This window comes from Bradysia coprophila, unplaced genomic scaffold (assembly GCF_014529535.1).
Source record: "Bradysia coprophila strain Holo2 unplaced genomic scaffold, BU_Bcop_v1 contig_151, whole genome shotgun sequence".
NCBI classification, from domain to species: Eukaryota; Metazoa; Arthropoda; class Insecta; order Diptera; family Sciaridae; genus Bradysia; species Bradysia coprophila.
The window spans coordinates 6595887-6619081 of NW_023503423.1; the positions used below are offsets into that span (position 1 = coordinate 6595887).

The window sequence follows — 23195 nt, forward strand, 5'->3', positions numbered from 1 at the left end:
AAAAAAATATTTTGAAAAACCTTAGAAAGCTAAAAAAACGTTACTAGTTACTAGTTATTTTCCTAAAGCATGCTGAAAGGCCGCGGAACCAAAGATGCTAAGAAAGCCTTTCGGCATAAGTTAGGAACGTTTTTCCTAAACGACGGCAGAAATACGCGACGAAGTCGCGGTATTTTAGCACTAGTTGGGAAATAGTTTTTTATATTGTTTTACAATTGTGTGACACACAGTCAAGTTTTAGTACCCTATTAAGTGTACCCCTCATGCTTCACTCATGCTTGCTTCTTCAAGTGCTTTGTTTCTTTCGAAAAAGTTGGTATCATTGAATTAGATCAACACACTACAACAGATTGGAAATACGGGGCCTACAGTAGTCAGAATTTTTGTTATAATTTTGTTTTTTAATGTGTAGGTAAAAGAGGTAAAAAATTGTTCTAGTGCCTGTTAATAGCGCGTTATTAGAGTCATCGAAATTATTAGTTTTAGTTAGATTCATTCCACATGTATTCCATCTGACTGAAAGAAAATTAATCTTGTCGTTGCTGTACGAAGATAGTCGTTTTTAAATCGGCAAGAACGAATAATTTATTTCAATTCGTCGAAAAGTGAACAGTCTGCAAAATGCTTTTACTATATGCGGCATCAACTCGTTGGAATATTTGTGGAGGAAGTTTACTCATTTGAATTGTGTATGCAAAGTGATAAACTTTTCATTAGCTTCCTTATGAAGTGTATGGTTTAGTTATGTTAACTTATCCAATCACATACTCAGACTACTGTAAGCGATATTAAGTAAAAATCAGCAAACTAAGTCGTTGTTAATGAAAAATTCAAACGCAGGTATCATTTTTGACAATATTAGCGCCATTTTCTGACATAAGTCGATGCCGTTCATGTCACTCTAGAGGGTGCGTGTGTTTGTGTAAAATAGAATATTTTCAGTAGTGTGTTAAGTGTTTGACAGACGCCAGATTTTGTTTTAGTAAAATGGATAAAATCTAATAATTTCTCAATTAATTGCTGCGAAAATGCAAACTTTCGAATCGGAATCGAGAATTCTCTTCAAAAATCAAATGGCAAACCTACAAATTAAAATTGAACCGACCAGTTACGATTTCCCTCCAAGATCGGGAGATTTGTCACAGATTCACGACGAAAGCTCTACATCTGGTGACGACTTCAGTGTGGCATTTTCTCAGTGGCCAACAGAATCATCAACTGACAATGATGATAGTTTCCGGATGGTGGACCTTTTTTGGCCCATTCTTAGCAAAAACGTTATCGACGACAAGTGTTGTGTTTGTACCAAACAAAATTGCGATAGCCGACGTCACTCAACAAAGTCGCAATGGATATATCCGACCTGTGAGAATTGTGGCATTGAAATGAATGATCTGGTTGAGTTGATCATTAACCGGTCCGCACGGAATGTCGACAGTTGTGAAGTTTGTTTAATCAAATACCAACCGAATGATCCAGATAGCAGCAGTCATGTGTTGAGGCATTTCGAACGCGAAAATGTATCCTCAATTGATCAACTGTGCGCTGACTGTTCGAGTGCATCGAATGAGGATGAAACGAATGATTATTTGTTCATGGAAAAATTGGAAGAAGTTCAGCTGGTCGATTGTAAATGGTGTTGCAATACAGTTTGTGCCAGTGCGATAAAACAACATCAACGGCGGTGCTACAAGAAACCGGAGCGAATAAAGAATCCAGACCCACGTCCCCAGATATTCGACTGTTCACATTGTCCGAAAAAGTACAGCAGTTACAAGAACCTGTGCAATCACATCATGAGTGTCCACGATCCGCCTTCGAATCAAGTCGGCTTTCAGTGTAGATTCTGTGACGAGTCGTTTACGCGGGCCCAGCGATTAATTCACGAAAAAGAAGTCCACATGCATCCGGTTACCGGCCTGTATCAATGCGAGTACTGCGATCGGCAATGCAAATCAGCCTCGGAAATGGAGTACCACCGGTTCAAGCACACGGTACCGTTCAGTTGTGACATATGCGGTCATCGCTGTGGAATGAAACGGCGCTTGGAGGAACACATGCTCACGCACAGTAATGTTCGGGACCATTCGTGCGAAATATGCGGAGAAGCATTCAAAACGCCCCATTTGCTGAAGCGCCACAAAGAACGGCGTCACTCGAACGTTAGACCATTCCAATGCAAGCAGTGCGATAAGGCGTATAAAGATGCGACCGATCTGAGGCGACATGCGCGCAGTCACGGTGGCGTGGAGAAAAATTTCAAGTGCGATTTATGCGAAAAAGCTTTCTTTGAAGCTAAGCTTCTTCGGTACCACAAGCGGACGCATGAACGACATGGTCGCGTGAACAAAATCAATGCCGTGCTAATGGTGAAAGACCTTGAGGCTGATGAGGACGAAGACAATGTTTTGATAATGGACCACTGACCCATTTGGCACCGGTAACCACATTTTATTTGTAGTTTAGCATATGGAAATTCGACCGGAAATAAGACAATTAATTTTACGTAAATAAAGTTTGCATTTTCTTTCGTCGTGTTAAATTGAACAGTCCAACATCTTATTTTTATCACAAAATTTCGAAGACGACGTCCGTTATTATGGGGTGTTGTTATATACATTACATCCAACTTAGGTTTGTTTAGGAAAATTAATTATTTTTTTTGTTTAGTTTTGCCTATAGTCAACGGAACAAACGGCTAATGGAAAGCGTATAGAAGTAATAGAATTGTGCATATTCCAATGACACCACCCAGGATCAGCGAGTCTCGTCGTTTTCGAATGTTGATGCGTTGCATTAAGCTGAAAGTGAAAAAAAAGGAAATTTCTTTAAAAAAAAATGGAAACGAAGAACCAGAAGCGGTAGTTGTATGGGGTCTAGGATAGGTGTTTAGAATATTAGTAAAACGAAAATGGAGTGCCTCATCAATCATTCCCTGAAGATTACACTGAAGTTTCATGACTTTCTGAAGAGTTCCTGAAGAATTGACGAGTTGTCGACGTCAGGACGGTTCTTCAAATTTCCGTCAAAATTTCAGTGCAATTCTCTAAAGTTACATTTTCTGAGATATGGATGCTCCAGAAACTTCTATAATGGAAACAGGAAGTGTTTCTGTCATCACTTTTAAAATATTGAAAAGGTGAGTACTAAAGATGTGTTAAAGAGCCGTATCTGATTCACTCGACGTAAATGTTAAACTTATGAAATGTTCGCAGATGGTGTCATAGCCCGTTTATCTTCATTTCCACTTACGAAGAAAACACTCCGTTTTCTCTCCGTTCACTCTTGAAACAATAGAAAAGAGGCGTAGTTTAGCTTAACGGAGGCAACACGAAGTGTTTTTGTTTTAAGTGGAAATCAAGCCTTAAATATATCTCAGTAAATAGCCTCAATGGCCGAGGAGTATGAGTACTGTTACTACCGTTACTCTTATTCTCCTCTAAATTTGGTTTCACTTCAAATGCCCTGAGGGCTGTTGTTCTTATTCTCCCACTTCAAAAAAAATATATCAAAAAGTGATGGGACCGGAATCATTGTCGGAATCAGTGAGTCACCCAAGTAGTTCGAGTTCAAAATCTATCGTTTCATCAATATTTAGGCAAAAAAAATCTGGACAAATCCGCGAAACCTTTTTATCCAGGCTTCCGTTGAAACCAGCGGCGTTTGGGATGAACTGAGGTGGTCTTTCATCAGAGGCATATCGGGAAAATGTTTCGAAATATTGTTTGAAAAGTTCATAGGCTGATACGCATCATCGTCCTCTTTAAGGTGGCTTGATAGAATAATCTTTTGAATAAAAACGTTCATTTGGGTCGAAAATGACCTATATTTCGCTGATTCAACAGATGCAACAGATGGTTGTCCGAAAAAACGTTTTAGAACCGTCCCAAAGACCCAAACTCATACGATACGAACTGACAACACAACAAAAAAAAATCTAAACGGAGGCAGCTCTGCACTCCCTATACCTAATACATGGAAGATTAAATATTGCACATTCGGCTTTCAACTACGTCAATGGACATTGGACAACACGACCGGCTACCACGATAAAATGATTATTGTAGGCCAACCAACATACCTGGATATAACCGGGAAACGATTTGATAAATCATTGAATCTGGTCTGCAGCCGCTTGAAGCTTTGACGCTGTGTCAACAAATGCTCTTTGGTTTCCATTGCGATGCTAATCTGATCGTTTAACATGCTGTTCGAACTATGTGCATGGGCACTCTCTTTCAAATACATGTCCCTGCGACTCAAAACCGAATTGGATGGATGCAGAGACGAATTGATTCCAGAGCCGCGCAACAATTCTTCTCGTTCGATACGTGTTGTGTGATTTGCTTCGATTTTGTTGAATTCCTGCCTATAGCCCTGTGAATGAGGTTCGAGACATGTAAACGGGTCATTGAATGAATATAGTACTCATGACAATTACATTTAGGATATCTCTGTGCCGTTGTAGTGTGTGCATCATTGCTGTACCGGTAGTTGGAACTTCTGCCATCTTTTCGTTTATTCCGGATAGCTAAAACGACAGTTTAAGATAGAGTTGTCTGCGAATTGCACCGGCTATCATCGACTGTACCTTATCTAACATTTGAACAATCTCGACTGAAAGCGAGTCAAATAAATTTTCACTTAATAGTGGGGCTGTGTCCGCTGTGTTTGCACTTCCAGCTCCGACTTTGCTGAAGGCGACCAATTTAACATCAATATCATTTTCTATATGACGAGCTTGTTTACGAAGCGCTGTGAAGAACAAAAAGAAAACATTTCGCTTGTAAATCACTCTCGTACATCCACCATCACCATGACAGTGTAAATTGAAATTGTTAATTATTGTCACGGTTAAAATGCTTACAATCCCAATCTAATAGGCCCATTGTAAATATTGAAATTTGTTTCGATTTTAGAAAATAATTTTTTCTTAGCAAAGCTGTGACGTGTTTATATGAAATGAAATTATCCAAATATGTCAAGCGATTTTGACGAAGGATTGCATTCATTACAAACCATTCCGCATTGAGTTTCGTTAAGCTATACAACCCACTGCAGTAGATGATGTTTAAGTATAGTTTCCACTCAAAAAGAGCACTCCGTTTAGCCTCCGTCTACATGACAGTTGTAAAATAGAACAAAAGAACTGTCACGCAAACGGAGTGGAAATTGAATTTATTTCAATTTTTTCCTCCGTTTACGTGACAGTTTCTTTGTTCTATTTTACAACTGTCATGTAAACGGAGGCTAAACGGAGTGCTCTTTTTAAGTGGAAACTATACTTTATGATTATCTTTCGGAAACGGTTCGTCATATCTTACAACAAGTACTAAATAAGCGCAAGCCGTTAGAGAAAAATTTACCACAAAACTATGTGGAAATTAGCTTTAACCGACTCCTGATACACGTAATTAATGTAAGAATTTTTTTTTTTTTATTCTTTCATCACATTTTACATAAATACATTGTTTTCTAAGTTAATATCACCGAAAGTATCACGGATGCTGCAGGAGTTGCCCCTCTGAATCGCTATTGAAATGCGCTGCAAGAGGAAATCGAGCGATCTATTCTCGCCTGTCTTCTTTTTCATAAGGTTACCCAAAATCTTGAGGAAAATTTGTGTTTCGGGCCCGACGGCGCCAAAAGTTTCGAAAGCTAGTGGCGTGAACTCATAGTGTTGTTTGAGGTCTAAGTAATTATTGTGCTTAGCTCGCTCAGCTTGGTCAGCCGCAGATCCACATTGCGCCGATGTCAGGTTCAAATAGGAAGAAGCGGTTGTATTGACCACGGTAACGTCCCATATTAAAGATCTACCACGGCTCCAAGGATAGCACGTTAAACCGTCTGGTCTTTTGCCATCACGACGAGAGAGTCCATAAGGTTCAAGGTCGGTGGGAACACCCGCTGAACTGAAGGCCATCGAAAATATTTTGTTTATTTCGGCATGTTGAGCGTATTTACCCTTCGTCTTGTTACAAGTGAGTGCGTGGTAACCCTTGGGATCGACCATTTCGCCGCAGATGCATTGATGCGGTTTGCATACTTTGGTGCCAAGACGTAGCGCGACCGCGAGTCGTTATCCAGCAAGAGACCTAATTGATGGGATGGAACTGCTTGAAGCCACTTTGAAGATGTTTTAGATGATGACGCAAGCAGTCGGGCCCGATCGGTAGGTCCACTAGTCGAAATTAACTCAGCAAGAAAAGCTTTACATCGGAGATTGTCCCAGGCTCCTTGTACCATTTTTGTTTCCAGAGTCGCCGGAGTCCATTCAGCTGGGTAAGCCTCCACCAAGGCCACAAAATCTGTGTCGATGATGTGCACGTTTGATTTTTGATGTGTCGTGAATTTTGTTGTTCGTAATGGTTTCCAGCGTACTCCGATAAAATTCGTCGATTTCCGTTAATCGGGATTCATGTGTAAAAGTCGGGCTGGTGCGAAGCAAATACTGGAACCTTGGTGATGACAGCGAACACCGGAGTAAACGCAGAGCTGGATGAGTATCCAACAACGGGAGTCGCGAGCATAGTGTTTTCACTGTGACCAGACCGGAAGATAAGGCCTCATCTAGTCCTTCATCCGAAATCGGCGCACCAAGCAGTTTGAAATTAGCAGCATCAATTAATCTGATTCCCGGCAGCAGAACATTCAACTTTTCAATTATTTCTTCCTTAGCCTCTGGCGATGAATTGATGAAGTAAACTTCACATTTGGATGTATTCAACGTTAGGCCAGATACTTTAGAAAAATCAATCACTTTCTTGATGTCACGCAGAACCGCTTCGAACTCATCGCCAATTACCAATAGACAATAGCGAATGAGTTAATGGCATCAATCCAATGCTAAATGCTGCCGGCGCACATGGGTCGCCTTGTTGAGTGCCTCGTTTCGATGAAATTATTGAGTCGCCGAAAAACAGACAAGAAGCATTACCGTATGCCTGTTGCAGCATTGGAAATAACGATGGAGCTGTTCGTTTGACTTCTTTCAGTAAGAACTTTCTCAGTAATTCGTTGAATGCGTTGCGGAAGTCAAATTTTACAATTGCTGTTGGATTTTGGTGATTAGTTTTGCAAAAAGCACGTACGGCATGAACAATTGCCTCCGCGCCTCCACGGACCCCGAAGCCATTTTGTATAGGGGCTAGTATTTCGGAAAGAGATGTCTTCTCAGCAAAACATCCAATCTTGCCTGCCAGTCTGCGCCAAACTAATCCGATTGCTATGTAATAATCGCTTCAAGTAACTTAATCCACTTATTTATGAAGAATGGATAACCATTCCAAGGTAAATATAGTGAGGAGGTAATGCCATATACAACCGAATCAGATGTTCAGTGCGTTCAGTGGCACGAAAGTTTGCTATAAACGCCATCTCTCCCTGTCACAACAAAATTGCTTAGAAACCTGGGCCATCTGTTTTGTGATAGGCACAACATTTTGTGAAACAGAAGTAAATCTTAGTCAACCATTTTAAAAAAAGATGTCAGTGGCAACGAACTATTGTGCTAGGCCTCGCGTCTGAATAATAAATTGAAAATTTCGTGATAGAGTGACCTTGCTGGAAACAAAATGTCGTAACAGATACTTGTTGAGGCTGGTATGGCAAGTTTGGTATCGTTGTAAAGCATAGACTGCAGGCTGATCAGGCATTATTGTTTTGTTGCAGACAGGGTCAACCTGTGTATTGCAGATGAGTCCTAGTTTCGCCGAGGATGGTGAAAATAAAATTTTTCAAATATTGAACAATTCAGGTAAATTTTGTAAAATCCATTCTCGCTGTTTAATAGAGCATGGAATCCTCTACCACTATCGCCATTCACAGAGTTTCAGACTCTCTTCATCTTGGACATATCACGATTTAAAAATGTCGAAATTTTGACTTTAGCTGACTGTAGCTACGTTGTCAGGTTGTCGGTGGAAGCCATTTTAACACAAATTAGCTTAGAATTAGGTCCACTATCCGTTGCGATAACAATCTGTATTCAAATTGACTCGTCGCCATGAGTGCCGGTTCTCCGAAACGGCTGGATGGATCCGCGAACTGATAATGTAGTTCCTTATAGTACTCGAGTACCCTCAATAAGAACATGAAAAAAAAATCAGAGGTTGTGTCGCGACTCTTATTTAAGTTTTGTTCAACCCTACCGTGAGCTATTAATAATAAGCAATCCAACCAAACAGCGTCATTTGCCTTGATGGAGAGAGTGCAGTGCGATTTTAGCTTTAAACGTAATCGCCGAATATCTAATATAATATCGAAGTCGGCTTGTGCACTTTGTACACACATTCCACATGACTCTTGTGGAACTTACGGTCATTGTAAAACAAACTCCAGAAATACTTTTTACAAACAAAATTATTTTATTTCAATTTGGAATAATTCGAAATTCAATATTTGTAACAATAAAATCGATAAATCAATCAAGCAATAAGTCAAAATTTGTTGGAATACACCACTTTCCTTTGGATGAAAAATTGGAACTGTCCTCACCATGGTTTGATAGCAAGTTGTTGAGCCTAACAAATTAAAATTTCAATCACATTCTTCGCTGCGCTCAAACAATTTCAAATTACCCGAACGAGTGACGGGGTTCGTAAAGACCACCAGTAGCTATCAGAGAGTTTGTTGCGTAGCCAGTACGGAACTTTTGAATCGTCTGTAACGCGCCAATGTTCTTCCGTGACGGTCTCGTTTCGGAGTGGACCAGCATTTTCAGCTCGATTGTAGTAGTAGTCGCACTGTGTTTTTGAACAAAATTCCGGTTAGTTTGCAGATTCTTTTTGATTTTTTAGGCACATCATTTATAAAGTATGTCACGCGTGACGACTATCTCCATCTCTTTCTAGTACTATTTTATTCATACATTGAGACTCCTTTCACTCATGTGACGTACTCTATGAACGATTCCTTAAGTGTTAATGGTGTTAATCATTAGATCAGGCTTTAGAACATCCGTTTGCACATATAAATTTTAAAATCTCTGATTTCACCATAAATTTTTGTCTTGGATGTATCAAGCTCTCGTTATATCCTGATTGTGTCACTATCACTTGTGTTAATTGTAATCCTGACAATACTCACCCCATCAGATCGATGAGTCACTGAAACTGATCGATTGCCAGGATAAGCACTATCACGAGCTATAGCAGCACGAATTCGACTTTCGGTGCTGTTTGTCAAGTCCCATATTGGTCGGTTCCACCAAAGTGATCGATCGATTTCGTAACCCATTTTCTTGTTTTATTCGGAGAGAAAAATGTGAAAGAATACAACACTGTCGTCGGCTTGACTGATATTACTTTACTCTATTTATCGATTGTTAAACGAATAATCGCAATGATCCAGATGCAGTTTTATTTATACTAAAAATTAAATTGCATTGATATCCCTCATATCATGACATAAGCTATAATCATTCGGTTAAAATAATTTATGCGACATCGCAGATAGACAAATAAAGTCGCGAAAAACAGAAGAAAATTTGTAACAATGAAAAATAATTCAATTAATTTGCAAACTAGTTCGCGCCTCTTAATTAGGTAATACTCAATTTTACCGGTGTTGCTCGTGACACGTATTGAGAATTCCCACATAAAATGTATCGCTATATTGCACGGTGGTGCCACAATTGCACAATTTCACGGCATTATCGAGTAGCTTTTCGATAATGACGTCAGTTTTTCTAAGTGGAAAGCGTGGAAAGGTAGCACCGCCTTGCTCTTTAGCATCAAATGTTATGATTTCCCCTTTGGATGATGCATCATTTATAGAAGTTCTAATCAGACAGTGGCTCAATATTAAATTCACGTTCACAAATCACGTCACATTTCAATTAGATTTAGCAAATCAGAAAGTTTAAGATTATTCAATGAAGAGACTTAGGGAAAATGTTAAACAGTTGGAATGGACAGTTAGACTGATGTGGTTGCTGTTATGCGAATCAGTTACATTTTTACTGCCTTAAAAGGCTAGAAGTTGAAAAATCGGAAAGATACGAGATACGAGGAATTATGTAGCAAATTTTGTTAACTCTTAATTTCAAATCTATCAAAATACCAACACATCGGGCATTCGTACTCAAAAAAGAAAAGAAAAGAAAAATATTTAGCGCTAAAATACTCCACTCCACTACATCAGCCTGTTTTATATGACCATTCCATAGCAAACAATTAATTTGTATATCAATTATTCGGTTGAAATGATTTCCGTATGTCCACTCACACACATTCTATATAGTGCCCCTGATTTGCTATACTTTTTTGGGAAAATTGATAGTGAACGATGCGTGGGAAAACTAAAATGCATTTGCATTCCACATTTGAGTGCATCAGTTATTTGAAATCTCAGGCGGTATGTAGTGAATGATTTATAGTTGATTTGTGAATTTACTGCAAGGTAGATTTGTGCATTTTTGCTGAGGTTTTCAAAAGCTTTCGACAAATTGATTTTACATTTTATTTGATTTTAGTTTCGTATTATAAATGCACAAGTGAAAGGTTAGTATCGAATTATACTTCAAAGGGTCATTATCTTGATTCAGTGTAGGACATAAGAAATATGCCGCTCAATATTTGACTTTCACCGAAGTCTGACGGGTCAATTTCCGATGAGGTTTTTCGTGCAGAGAGATTTCTAGATTTTAAATTATTATTTTTAACCTTTTCCTTTGAATCGGCTTTCAAAATGTGAGAAGCCTGAGTACATTAGTTTTCCATTCTTGTTCAGCAGAGTGCCATTCAAGACCTTCCTTAACATCAGATTTGAAATTTACTCTAAGATTCAGAAGTATCCGATAGTTCTGCGTTTTCAGGATAAATTGTCAAATCTCTAGAAGGCGCCAAAAATCGAAATGATCCTGCATTTTCACAGAGGATTGTTTTTTTTTGAAAACTTGAACCGTACCATTTAAGTGGAAATTAAAAAGTTTTGTGATATTTTCAGTTTTCTAAATGATCAAGAACAACGTTGCTCCTCGATTTTCAAGCTTTCCAATACGCCATCTTTTTTTAGAATCAAGTACTTGTCCGATTTTTGGTGTCCTCTCAAATTTTGGTAATTTTTACTAAAAGCACAACATTGGTCAATCCACTTACTTTATATTAGACAGTTTGCGCAAATGACATAAAATTCATAAGTTGGAAATGGAAATTATAGTCACATCTTCATACAAGAAGTTCTGAAAGGTTACTTATAATTTCCAACTTATAAGTTGACTTATCAATTATACGTCATTTGCGCAAACCGTCTATTTGTTATTCAGTTACGGTGAAAAAGACTTTTTTCCGAATAAGAGCAGGAATCACCCATTTAACTTGCTCAGTTACGACAGCTAATGGATAAGGCACATAAGGCAGGTACGTTAACAGAACTACAGAAAGAAATACCGCGAGCAAGCGTCCACAGTTCATAATTTTCGGCATTTACTCACCTTTTCGTTTGATACCTTGTCCCTTTGCGTTTCACTTGGCTGGTCATTAAACTTTACCTTATATTTGTAAAAACGGAAAAATTCGAAAGGGTCGAGCATTTATACCGATCGATCAAGATTTTTTCTGCATGGTTGTATGTGACCAAAAATTGAGTTACAAAAACAGTCTTCAATTCTGAACGTTTATGGCTTGTTATCTTTTATTCGTTTAATTCGATAAACCATACAACAATCATTATCGCATTATACAAAATCGTAACTCAAATTCACAGAATGAATTCATTACAAGCAAGTAACACATATGAGTGTGGGTGTCGTCGTCTTATTAGTAAATTGATTGAATGTAATTTTATGCAACAACAACTCAACCGATCAAAGTTGAACAGTAATTTATTTCAGTTTCATTGCAAAATGATGAGAATTTATATTAAATCCAGAGTTCAGATATAAACGATGGGCTGTGTTACGGGTGTAACCACTGTAATTTTCAGGTGGTTAGACTAACGTTTTGGTGATGACAACTGTTTTTACATACCTGTCTAAACTAACTACGTCACAGTTCTCATTTTTAGCCAACTCTACAGTCCAATCTATCAACGCTCGTCCATGACCTCTACCTTGAACACAAAAATACAAATTTTCATTGACGAGATAAACTCATGGGCCAAACACTATCATTGTATACCTCTAGCAAAAGGTAATGTGCAAAGATCGTCTATATAAAGAGTCTTGCCCGTGAATAAGTAGTGCGTTATGCGAAATCCACAAATGCTTGCAACTTTCCCCGTCTCCTTGTCCTTAATATACATTAGGCGATATCCCATTTCATTTTGCAATTTCACTTTTGTAACCAATTCCGATTCGGTTTTAATGTGTGGCCGTAATTCCATGATCGCATCGTAACATGCGACTATTTGTTCATCGGTTAGTGCTTCCTCGATTTCCATATTGCTGTCGGTTGAATTAAATAAAAAATTTCAAGGTTTGCAATTCTATCTTTGATGTGTTTCGATTCAAGTTTGTAATATACAACGATTTGAGTATATTTTGTTCGTCGAGTTTAGATAACCGAAACCAAAATGAACCTTTGTTGCCAGTGGTTGATAACAAACTATCCGAAATGAATGGTTCTCTTAAGTTTTTTTTAGGAAAATTATTCGTGAATCGAATACAGTGTTTGAGTAGATTTAACGAAAGTCTGAAATATTCAACGCTTAAATTGATTCTCAAGTGGTTTGAGTTCAACTCAACGCTGCTGATTCGAAGTTGTGGTGTCGAAATGAATTTGGAAAATGATGGAAAATTCGGTTGCCATTTTTAACTAAACCTTATATCTGATATGTCACGAGAAAAATAACAATCAAATGCACAATCTACTTACCAAGTGTTTTCTTTTTGTCAAATTGTGTAACATATATCAGTATGTTAAAGCCGGGCTCGCATCACCCCCATTATTATTGGTGATTTATCACTTAATTGAAATGTCAGAAAAACTTTTTTTTGTATCTGTCAGACATGAAAAACAAACAAAAGAATTCAACCGAACGAACGCAAACATATTAAAAACCTCGAATATTTTTTGTGTTAATGAATGACTGGATCTAACGATTCTTACACCAAGGACAAAGAGTTGAAAATCTCACCTGTAGCTGGTAACTTTGGCTCCAGGTAATCTACAATAGCTGCAACAGCTGTAGCGCCGCATACAAAAAAATACAGTTGTCGCAGCTATTGTAGATTACCTGGAGCCAAAGTTACCAGCTACAGGTGATATTTTCAACCCTTTTTTCTCAGTGTACTCCAATCCAGAATCGTTAATTTTGAATAGCATCATCCATAACGGTAAGATAAGCGTTCAACTCGCTTATGGTATATTTCAACGCGTTGTAACGCAGTGAAGATAACAGGGATATAATAAATCTTAACAAAAATCTCTACGATATAAGTGTGGCGCTGTCTTTGAAATACAATTTTTAAAATGAATGATATCGATAGAGTCGACGCTTTCAGCTTCGTTACGCAAAAATTAACTTTACACCCAATTAGTTCAGAGAACAATTTGGAACCGTTTTTGCATAAATTCCGTGAAAAATATAAAAAAAAAGTCGTATCATTTTTTACACGCCAGAAGGTCAACGAATCTGCAACCCGGTGAAACTTTACGTCGAGTCTTTATTCGTTTGAAAGCTCTTGAAATTCCCTTTAAAATGAGCTACGACACGACTATATTGCTTTCCATTCACAGATTTCAGAAAGCTTTAAATCCAGAAAAATTCTCAAAAAGTCATGGTCGGGAGCACTTTTTGTAATTTTCATCGGTGAGTAATATATATTATGCACCTGTTGCCAAGATTGGTATTTTGACGTGTAGGACATTATTGCCCTAGCCGAAGGCGTGGGCCATAATGCCTACACGCAACGCACTGCTCCTAGCATGAACATAAGAAATATTTGGAGGCTGATGAAGTCACAGTAGGCACTGCGTTTCTTTCGTGAAGATAGGTGACTTGTTTTAGTTGTGTGAGTTCAAACACACAATACAATCAATCTTAAGCGGTAGCTCTCATCACAAAAGCCTCCAAATTCGACGTTTGTCAAAGTAGTGTTCATGCTAGGAGCAGTGCGTTGCTACACGTCAAAATAACAGTTTGGCAATAGGTGCATATCATATTTTATCTGTCGAGAACAGATATATCGAGATAAACAAAAACTCCCTAGAGGGATAAGCTCGAGATTATCGTTCTAGACAGATAAAAAATTTTTAATTTTAAAGTATGCCAAATTGAAGCCACGGTCACCATAACTGATCTCACTATGGCTTTGGGACCAAAAAGTCGGTTTTCAGAGGCGCGAATGGGAGCTTCGAACTTCAAAATTTTGTTTTTTGTTATTTTCGTGATCATTCTGCATCGAACCTACCCGCAGGCCTTTAAAAACAAAATACTTTCGTCCAAATGCTATATCCTACTGTATATTTTGGACCCTGGTTATAACTGCCCAATTATTGGCTAGAATGGGCCAAGTACATATTGTCGGCAACATAACTAAAGGGCGCATATCCGATATCTCAGAAATTACTGAACCGATTTTGATTTTTTTTCCTTGAAAGGCAGTGAGAAGTTATGAATTGCGAGCCCGACGTAAAGTCAATCGGCCATATGGTTCGGAAGATATTGTCGAAAAACTGAAAAAACCGTTTTTTTAAACAAAATTTGTAAGACATTTGAGCCGATTTTGTTAAAATTTGATTTTACCCTGAAAGGTAGTAGAAAGTTATGAATTTTGAGCTGGACAATAAGTCAATCGGCCATACGGCTCAGAAGTTATTGTGGAAAAACTGAAAAGCCTCTAGAGAATACGACGAAACGTGCTGATTTCACTGAATTTTTTTTATGCTCAAAATTTACAGCTTGGTACTACCTTTCACGGAAAAAAAAGTTTTTCAAAATCGGTTTAGTAGTTCCTGAGATATCGGAGATACGCCCTTTAGTCATGTTGCCGACGATGTATACATGAAACCAGTCTCACTAAGGTTTTTATGAACCGAATTAATGGTAAATTACTCATACCAGCATATTTCAGCAGCATTTTGCAATAACCATGTTTAACATTTGTACAGATGGACCAATTGATTGACATTTTTAGAATTTATGAATTAATTAATTAATCGTTCTTATTTCATGAGTTAAAATTGATTCAATACGGTCAACTCAATATATAGACCAAACTGCTATCATCTGTTGTCGATAAAGAACTCAGTAATAAGCGAAAAATATCTGACTAATGCGGTCTGATATACCATAAATCATGTTGAAAGAGATGAAGTAACAGATTTGAAATCAATCTGTTGAAAATACTTAGATGATCAAATGATGTAATAGATTCAATAATATAACTGTTTATTTGAAAGGGTTAGTATTGTTATAAGGTAAAACCTTAGTACTACCATAGCAATGTTCAAATAAAACAGACTCCAATCAAATAACACAAAATTTGAAAGATACACGAAAAGACGATTATCAGTTGTGCTGCTCGCAGCTATTCCTCTCACTGTTTAAGCTTAAATTAGAATTGGAATTCATTGAAATTCCTTGGAATCGTGATTTTGAAAAATTCACTATGGCCAATCATGTAAACAAACAATACTCTCATTTGGTGTGATGTGAGTTGCAAACGAGATGCCCAGTTGCTATTATTTAAATGTGTGTATGTTTCCGGTGAAATAAATTAGTGCGAAAGCTTCCACTTTTGAGGAGCTTTACAATAACATCTTTAGTTAGAGGTGTGTCGCATTCCTAATTTGCCACGTACTTGGTTCCACTTTTAACCAGTACAATCAGGAAACTAATTCCATCAAGTAAAAGTGGTGCCAATTTGGTCAGCAACCCGCAAGAAAAGCGATTCGTAACGATTTTTGTCAAAATGTTCATATAATGTTTGTCTTTAGTGCAACACAACGTGCGACTCAATTTAAATTTTCGCCACATTTTTCTTTTCGTTGAGATTCGAAAAGTACGCAGCCAAACGAACATCGTACAAAATCGGGTTCTGTGCGTCGTGACTTATCGCCACAACTGTCAGATTCTGTGACTCGTGAGTGAATACACAACCTTCTTTCTCTCGAATATTCCAAAATCTGATTTCGTTTCAATAATTCTGCAAAAAGATGGCTTCAATAAGTTTACTCAATCCGAAGGCAGAGTTTGCTCGTGCTGCACAAGCATTGGCAATAAATATCAGTGCGTCGAAAGGTCTTCAAGATGTGATGAAAACTAATCTCGGCCCGAAGGGAACAATGAAAATGTGAGTAACCGAATTTCTTACGAGAAAAATCTGTGTTTTCGCATGGATGTTACATGACTCCATCAAAGACCGAGTGTATGTTAATGCAAGTCGATGACTTTTCCATTGAAATGTGAAGATGAAGTGTGTTGTCTGAGCTGGAAAAATAGTTTTGTAGAAACAGATGCCGCAGACACATAACCTCAATGTGTTTACATCGACAGGGTGGAACTATGTTAAATTGATTTCTTCCGTTTTTGACTTATAAAGGCTGGTCTCCGGTGCTGGTGACATCAAGATAACAAAAGACGGAAACGTTCTGTTGCACGAAATGCAAATTCAACATCCAACTGCTTCGTTGATTGCTCGTGCCAGTACTGCACAAGATGAAACAACTGGCGATGGAACTACGTCAACTGTTTTACTGATTGGTGAATTGTTGAAGCAAGCTGATATCTTCGTGACGGAAGGCCTTCATCCACGTATATTGACCGAAGGTTTCGATATTGCTCGGAACAAAGCATTGCAAATTTTGGATTCGATGCGATATCCCGTTGAGGTAATAGTTGCCGCATGCAGCCCTGCGAATGAATCGAAATTTGTAATTTTATCGTTCTCAGATTAACCGAAAAAATCTCATTGATGTGGCCCGAACGTCGCTTCGTACGAAAGTGGACACCGAACTTACCGATGTTTTAGCTGATGCCTGTGTCGATGCTGTTTTGGCCATTTACAAAGACAAACCGGTCGATCTCTATATGGTTGAATTGATGGAAATGCAGCACAAAACCGCCCTCGAAACCCAATTGATCAAAGGTCTGGTACTGGACCATGGCTGCCGGCATCCGGATATGCCTCGTCAGTTGAAAAACGCTTACATTCTGACGTGCAACGTTTCCATGGAATATGAAAAGTCCGAAGTCAACTCTGGCTTCTTCTACAAAACGGCCGAGGAACGGGAAAAGTTCATTTTGGCTGAGAGAGACTTCATCGATCAACGCGTCAAGAAAATCATCGAATTGAAGCGGAAATTGTGCGACGGTACGGACAAGACATTTGTGGTTATCAATCAGAAAGGCATCGATCCAATGTCCTTGGATCAGTTGGCGAAAGAGGGAATCATGGCTTTGCGTCGTGCCAAGCGTCGTAACATGGAACGATTGGCGTTAGCTTGCGGTGGCACAGCATTGAACTCGTTTGATGACATCGACGAATCGTCTTTGGGCTATGCCGGTTCAGTGTACGAGCACACATTGGGTGAAACGAAGTACACCTTTGTCGAAGAGTGTAAGACTCCGATGTCAGTGACCATTTTGATAAAGGGTGCCAACAAGCATACCTTGGTGCAAATAAAAGATGCCATCCGTGATGGTCTACGCGCCATTAACAATACCATTGACGATAAGTGTCTTATTCCCGGTGCCGGTGCATTCGAAGTCCGAGCTTACAATCAGTTGATGAAGTACAAGGACGAAATTAAGGGAAAAGTGCGTCTCGGAGTCCAAGCTTACGCCGAAGCCTTGTTGGTCATACCGAAAACGTTGGCCGTCAATTCGGGCTACGATGTGCAGGACACAATTGTGAAATTGCAAGAGGAAGATCGTCTGAATCCGGAACCAATTGGATTGGATTTGTCTACCGGCGAAGCAATGAAACCGATAGATTTGGGCGTTTTCGATAATTATATTGTTAAGAAACAAATCCTCAATTCATGTTCGATCATCGCCAGTAACCTGCTGCTTGTCGACGAAATAATGAGGGCTGGAATGACTAGCCTGAAAGGATAATTTGTGGAAATTTTGAATATTTTTTCCTTCATTAATTTTGTTTAAGTGCTTCTAACAAACTAATCATTTTCTTAAAAAAAAAAACAATTAGCTCATCGCTCACTACCCAGCCTATGTACTTGCATTCTTTTGTGAACAAATAAATCACGTTTTTGTCTACTCTAAAAATCTGAATTTTTATATTTTACAAGAAAAAGTCGCAGCTGCGCTTATCAAGCGTGACAAAGAAAAATTCTAGTAAAGATGGAGGTATGAGGGCGGTTTTTATTTCCCAATTCTTTGGGAAAGAATCATTTGGACTGCTGAAACGAGGATTCGTCGTACATTCAGAGGAGTCCATCCTCATCAAATGCTGAAATTATGATTTAAAGAGAGTTACAGTATGTTGTAGTGCTTAAAGGGAAATCATTGAGGACTAAAACGAAAAAAAAATTGATGAATCAGTAAATTCGCACACTGTCTTTTCAGTATGAATCAGGTACCTGGTATATACTTCAACCTGTTCAGTATGAATCAGGTTCCCCACATATACTTCAACCAGTCAAGAATGAAACAGTGTAAAATAGTACATTTCGTACCTAGGACTAAAAGTCTTTTTTAGCGTGTGAGAAGTTTCAGAAAGAGGCAGTAATTCAGTAATGATATTTTCAACTTGCTGGTACATGCTGGTAAATTATCGCACAAGACTTCTTGCCAACCTCGGCTTCGCCTCAGATTGGAAATCTGACATCTAGTGCGACAATATATCTCCATACGATTCTTGTAACATAAATAACTATTGTAGTTATGCTTGCGTTTCAATGTGCATTGATCTATCACTGAGGCAACATCGCTGCTCTTGAAGTCTGATGAAGTAGTTATTTATCTACCAAGGTAGGTATGAAGGTATTTTTTCGCACTAGATGTCGATTGTCGACCCGAGGCGAAGCCGAGGTCGACAAGACGTCGTGTGCGAAAAAATACCGGCATACCTACCGTGGTAGATACAACGTTTTTCGCAATTTCGGGCCATAATCACCTTTCCAATGCAAAACATGTCCTACATTTTGTTCCAAAATTCTTGTGTATACAGAAATTCATTTGAACGATCAAGAAGGCTGCATTATAATACACATTGCAATGTGATGTAAAGAGACGCGTTGAATGAAATCGAGTAGTCAATGCTTAGTATATACGCTTCAACAATACGTTCGGTGTAATTGTGTGACTCTATAGCCGAATGGCTATAGTCGCTGCTTTGTGTTCAAAAACCTTTTGGTGTCGGGGGTTCGATTTCTGGTCAATGTAAGATTTTTATTTATAAAAATTTAGCCTTCGTTGAAGGTAATAGGTTCTTTAGCGTGCGAAAAAAAGTTGATATCGCACTGCGTGCGAAAAAAAGTTAATATCGCACTGTGTCCAGAAATGCAGTGAAATAAACACCTTCAAAACGACATTAAATGGATGCATGGAAAGGTGATGATTATGGACCGGAATTGCGAATTTTTCGCATTGAATTAGCAAATAAAGAGATCAATCAAAAAAGCATGGGGAAAGTGACGCAAGTTAAGTTCTTCTACGTTTTAAGTTCTTCTACGTTTACTTCCAAAATAATTAATATCGCTGATGGTGACGAAATTTTCGTTTTCCAAATACATTTCGACGATTTAGCTCGTATGTAAAAACTTTACACATGTCGAAAAGACAGTTACCGAAGAGATTGCATTTGTGAGTTTACATCTGTTACAAAATTATTGTTACCTCATGCAATGGGTTCCTTTCGCAGCATGTAATGTAACTGCTTCAAGCTGGTAGATATAACTCGACAATATTGATGTATACATTGTATGAAGGATGAGATAAATATCAATGAAAAGTCAATTGATTATTTTTTACTTTTTTATTATTTTCAGTTTTTTGTTCTTTCATTTCGTTTTTAACCATTGAATTTTTGTTGTTGATTTTTACAAAGAATTTCTTAATATTTTAAAATTTTAAATAAACATTAAACATTAAATTCACCTCTTAGAAACGGCAAACGTATTACCAAACAACAATCTGTTACTTCTTTTGTTCAACGTAGCGTCTGTTGCTCAAAAAAAAAGAAAGAAAGAGATTCTTTCACCAGTCTGCTCTCAGTTTGCTACTGAAAAGTAACTTTTAGTAACATCTGTAGTCAAATTATCGACTATGAAAATAAGAGATACAATTCGGACTAGTGTCCTCTCATACAAAGTAGAAGTTAAAAGGTCCAAGGTACTTTATGTATCACCTGCACAATGACTACTTCGTCAGCTTTTTCTTTATCAAAGACCTCCATTGGATAAAAATTCCAGGGAAAGAAAATATTAGAAAATTTTTAAATTTCAAGCGACTTCTGAGTAAATAATAGAAAGTTTTTGTGACCCCACGTTGTCTAGCTATTTCCCTCCCACAGTTGTCATCGATAACAGATGATAATAGCCGAATGCAAAAGGTTACTCATTTACAATATTTACCAATAAAAAGGTTTTTTTTTATCACAGATTGAGAGCAATTCTCGAATACTTTCACTTCTTTTCTATTTTGAATTTTGAACTCTGTTTAAATCGGTTTATAGATTCGAAACTTTTTGAAATTTGTTATCGACAACGACGACAAACCTAGTGTCTCCTACCCATTAATACTCAAAACTGTGTGGCAAATCGTACGGTAAAACTAATGAAGTAATAGATTTGATATCAAACACTACGTGAGACTTGAAACAACAGCAGTAACTTTGATACGTTTGCCGTTCCTTAGCAGGCAAAATTATAAACAAAAAGATGAGTTCAATGTTTTTCAATCAATTTGCGAGATAATCAACAAAATGAATATTGTAATGCCAAAATATACAGAAAAAAAGATAAATAAAGTGGCTCTGGCTACCAAATCTACCACATTGAAACAGTTGATCAAAAAAAAAAATTGTTAAATCTAGCACCTTGATATTCGATTTATTCGAATGAAACGTTCGATTTTTTTGTTTGTATCTTATCATAGCACTGCTCCTAGCATTAACACTGAACTACCGAATCAAGTGTCAAGAAGTGATAGTAGCTACCGCCTCCGATTGTTTGTATTTTATGTTTTAACTCATTCAACGAAAACAAGTCATCTACTTTTCAAAAGAAACATTGATCCTACTGTGATTTCATCAGCGTCTGGCAATATTTTATGTCAAAATGCTAGGAGCAGTGCTATGATCTTACTTTTTGATACACAGTTCTTCATATGAACCTTTTAGAAACGGCAAGCGTATCCCAACAAAATCGTTAAACCTCTTACACTTCGTTTGTGTAAAGTATTTTCTAGTGTTTGATACAAAATCTATCACTCATCTCAGTTCAATGTTTTTTTTTATCTTCATATTCTTGTCGATACGTCGGATGATGAGCCAGCCGTTTCTAGAAGGTTTTAAACAATGGCGTTCTTCAATGGTTTTTTGACTTTTGCTTTTCACTTTCACGTAATATTTTTACGTTCACTTTTAAATTTGAATTATGTAGTTTTAGTATGTTGTTCTTAACCTTTCTTTTTTTTTAATTTTTATTTTCTCAGCCACAAAAACAGAATGGCCACAAGGCGATTTTTTTAATATATTTTCTTTTTAAATTTTACTTCCGATTCTTTAGTTTCTTATTCTGTTTTTCCATTAACTTACAATTTTATTATTTATTTCATTTTGTTAAGCAGAAGCCTAATTTCCTTTTACTTTAGGTGTATTGTATGACTTAGTTAATTCAATGATTTATACCGTTCAATTTTATGTATATTTTTTGGGCATTTTTTCTTTTCATTTTTTTATACATAATTTACAAGACCAACCTATGGTTAAATTGGTTTTTCCATCCATTCCAATCAACTTTGGGTAGGGTGTACTGAACTAATAACTCTACGACAATTAAATTAGAAATTGCTTCCCGAACCATGAATTTATGTTCTGTGTTAAACAGACGTATTTTCCTCTAACTAGTTAGCGTAACAATTGAGTATCTAACTATCCAATGTCATTTTTAAGCCTGAAGACGGTCGAAATCAAATCATGCCTAATGCCGGAATCCGATACCACGGACTAGACAATTAAATGGAAAACGCAGCATAATTATAATTAGGAAACTAGGCAACAATGGCTTCGCGGCCTGATAATGACATAGTGCGTTAGATCGAACCCATTAACACAAAATTTCTTGAGTGTTTTCGGCCTATAGGACTGAAATAAGTCGTATTCCTATGGGACACACCTTGGTACTTTCACACCATCTCAACTCAATAAAAGATGTTCAAAGCTCTCATACATTCATACAAAGAGCTCAAAAATGTAAATATCCACACAACTGCTTCTAGCATGAACACTGAATTGACAAGTGTCAAATTTGGAGGCTATTTCCAATGAACGTCAACACAAGGTATGGTCGAATGTCAAACGTTGTATGGAGCGTAGGACATAGCGATTTCATATAAACAAACTCACCTCTCATGAGGTGGTGAGTTTGTTTATATGAAATCGCCATGTCCTCCGATTTGTATGAACAGACCATTCCTGGTTTGTACATTCATTGGCTATTTCATGCCGCTCGTTTTAGTGATTGTCATTTTTATCGATTTTGGATTATCTAAGTGTGCATCACATGCAACGGTGACTTACAATTGGAATGAAATTTTTTTAATTTAAATTCTCGGAAAGTCTCCCACATCACTTGCATCTTACAGCTGAGAGCATATGTTTCGGTATCGAATTTTATGCTTCGTGTTAGCATTTCTTATCATCTGTGCTCGTTTTATTATTGAGTTAAAGTAAAAGCAAGATCGTAATGTACTAATCAAGGATACGTCAATAACTCTTCTATTTACGCAACATGCGTAAAGTCGAACACACTCTTTGCAGACGACTTTCACAATCATTTTGTCTGCAAAATAGTTCTGGGGAATGAACTTTTACGATATTATCGAAATGTATTTAACAAGAGAATGGTCATAGGGTTTCATCATATGCGAAAAGTATTTTAATGTTTTCGAAACGTAGAAAGCGTATGGCGATATAATCATAAAATCTATTACTTCTTTCATTCAAAATACCAAGGCTGTAAACTTTGGAGAGGTAATGCAAATGCAGATACTCGGGTGACACACCACGTTTCATACAAAAAATTCACCATACAAATTCAATTTTGGTCAATTTGTTTTTATGGAAA

General features: G+C 37.6%; 5 protein-coding genes across 5 annotated transcripts; 2 read left to right on the forward strand and 3 right to left on the reverse strand.

Annotated features, from left to right (window-relative positions):
- The first annotated feature begins 930 nt into the window (after positions 1–930).
- Positions 931–2515, forward strand: LOC119074622 (zinc finger protein 700-like). Its single transcript, XM_037180887.1, has one exon. It carries the CDS (start codon positions 1029–1031, stop codon positions 2424–2426), a length of 1398 nt encoding a protein of 465 aa, XP_037036782.1. The 5' UTR covers positions 931–1028; the 3' UTR covers positions 2427–2515.
- LOC119074662 (Golgi SNAP receptor complex member 1) lies at positions 2501–5028 on the reverse strand. The gene is made up of 5 exons (XM_037180943.1): positions 4868–5028; positions 4592–4755; positions 4442–4531; positions 4082–4377; positions 2501–2801 (listed from the first exon to the last, which is right to left on the reverse strand). Exons 1-5 carry the CDS (start codon positions 5010–5012, stop codon positions 2699–2701), a joined length of 798 nt encoding a protein of 265 aa, XP_037036838.1. The 5' UTR covers positions 5013–5028; the 3' UTR covers positions 2501–2698.
- Positions 5029–8355: 3327 nt separating this feature from the next.
- Positions 8356–9342, reverse strand: LOC119074709. The gene is made up of 3 exons (XM_037180996.1): positions 9088–9342; positions 8580–8744; positions 8356–8522 (listed from the first exon to the last, which is right to left on the reverse strand). The coding sequence occupies exons 1-3, from the start codon at positions 9235–9237 to the stop codon at positions 8493–8495; spliced, it is 345 nt and encodes a 114-aa protein (XP_037036891.1). The 5' UTR covers positions 9238–9342; the 3' UTR covers positions 8356–8492.
- Positions 9343–11624: 2282 nt separating this feature from the next.
- LOC119074705 (uncharacterized N-acetyltransferase YhdJ-like) lies at positions 11625–12914 on the reverse strand. Its single transcript, XM_037180993.1, has 4 exons — positions 12816–12914; positions 12120–12385; positions 11970–12051; positions 11625–11912 (listed from the first exon to the last, which is right to left on the reverse strand). The coding sequence occupies exons 2-4, from the start codon at positions 12379–12381 to the stop codon at positions 11825–11827; spliced, it is 432 nt and encodes a 143-aa protein (XP_037036888.1). The 5' UTR covers positions 12382–12385; positions 12816–12914; the 3' UTR covers positions 11625–11824.
- A 3077-nt stretch (positions 12915–15991) lies between these two features.
- LOC119074602 (T-complex protein 1 subunit zeta) lies at positions 15992–18162 on the forward strand. Its single transcript, XM_037180854.1, has 3 exons — positions 15992–16237; positions 16487–16775; positions 16837–18162. The coding sequence occupies exons 1-3, from the start codon at positions 16101–16103 to the stop codon at positions 18001–18003; spliced, it is 1593 nt and encodes a 530-aa protein (XP_037036749.1). The 5' UTR covers positions 15992–16100; the 3' UTR covers positions 18004–18162.
- Positions 18163–23195: the final 5033 nt, after the last annotated feature.

Bases quoted from the DNA above. Each gene is read 5' to 3' on its own strand.
- LOC119074622 (XM_037180887.1), top strand. From the start codon at position 1,029: ATGCAAACTTTCGAATCGGAATCGAGAATTCTCTTCAAAAATCAAATG.
- LOC119074662 (XM_037180943.1), bottom strand. From the start codon at position 5,012: ATGAATGCAATCCTTCGTCAAAATCGCTTGACATATTTGGATAATTTC. The intron at 4,378-4,441 runs GTAATTGTCATG...CCTCATTCACAG, and splicing joins GGCACAGAGATATCCTAAAT to GGCTATAGGCAGGAATTCAA. The intron at 2,802-4,081 runs GTATGTTGGTTG...TTTCACTTTCAG, and splicing joins CGTTTCCCGGTTATATCCAG to CTTAATGCAACGCATCAACA.
- LOC119074705 (XM_037180993.1), bottom strand. From the start codon at position 12,381: ATGGAAATCGAGGAAGCACTAACCGATGAACAAATAGTCGCATGTTAC. The intron at 12,052-12,119 runs GTATACAATGAT...TTTGTGTTCAAG, and splicing joins CACATTACCTTTTGCTAGAG to GTAGAGGTCATGGACGAGCG. The intron at 11,913-11,969 runs GTATGTAAAAAC...TGAAAATTACAG, and splicing joins GACGTAGTTAGTTTAGACAG to TGGTTACACCCGTAACACAG.
- LOC119074709 (XM_037180996.1), bottom strand. From the start codon at position 9,237: ATGGGTTACGAAATCGATCGATCACTTTGGTGGAACCGACCAATATGG. The intron at 8,745-9,087 runs GTGAGTATTGTC...TCAAAAACACAG, and splicing joins TGACTCATCGATCTGATGGG to TGCGACTACTACTACAATCG. The intron at 8,523-8,579 runs GTAATTTGAAAT...TTAATTTGTTAG, and splicing joins GAACCCCGTCACTCGTTCGG to GCTCAACAACTTGCTATCAA.
- LOC119074602 (XM_037180854.1), top strand. From the start codon at position 16,101: ATGGCTTCAATAAGTTTACTCAATCCGAAGGCAGAGTTTGCTCGTGCT. The intron at 16,238-16,486 runs GTGAGTAACCGA...TGACTTATAAAG, and splicing joins CCGAAGGGAACAATGAAAAT to GCTGGTCTCCGGTGCTGGTG. The intron at 16,776-16,836 runs GTAATAGTTGCC...TATCGTTCTCAG, and splicing joins CGATGCGATATCCCGTTGAG to ATTAACCGAAAAAATCTCAT.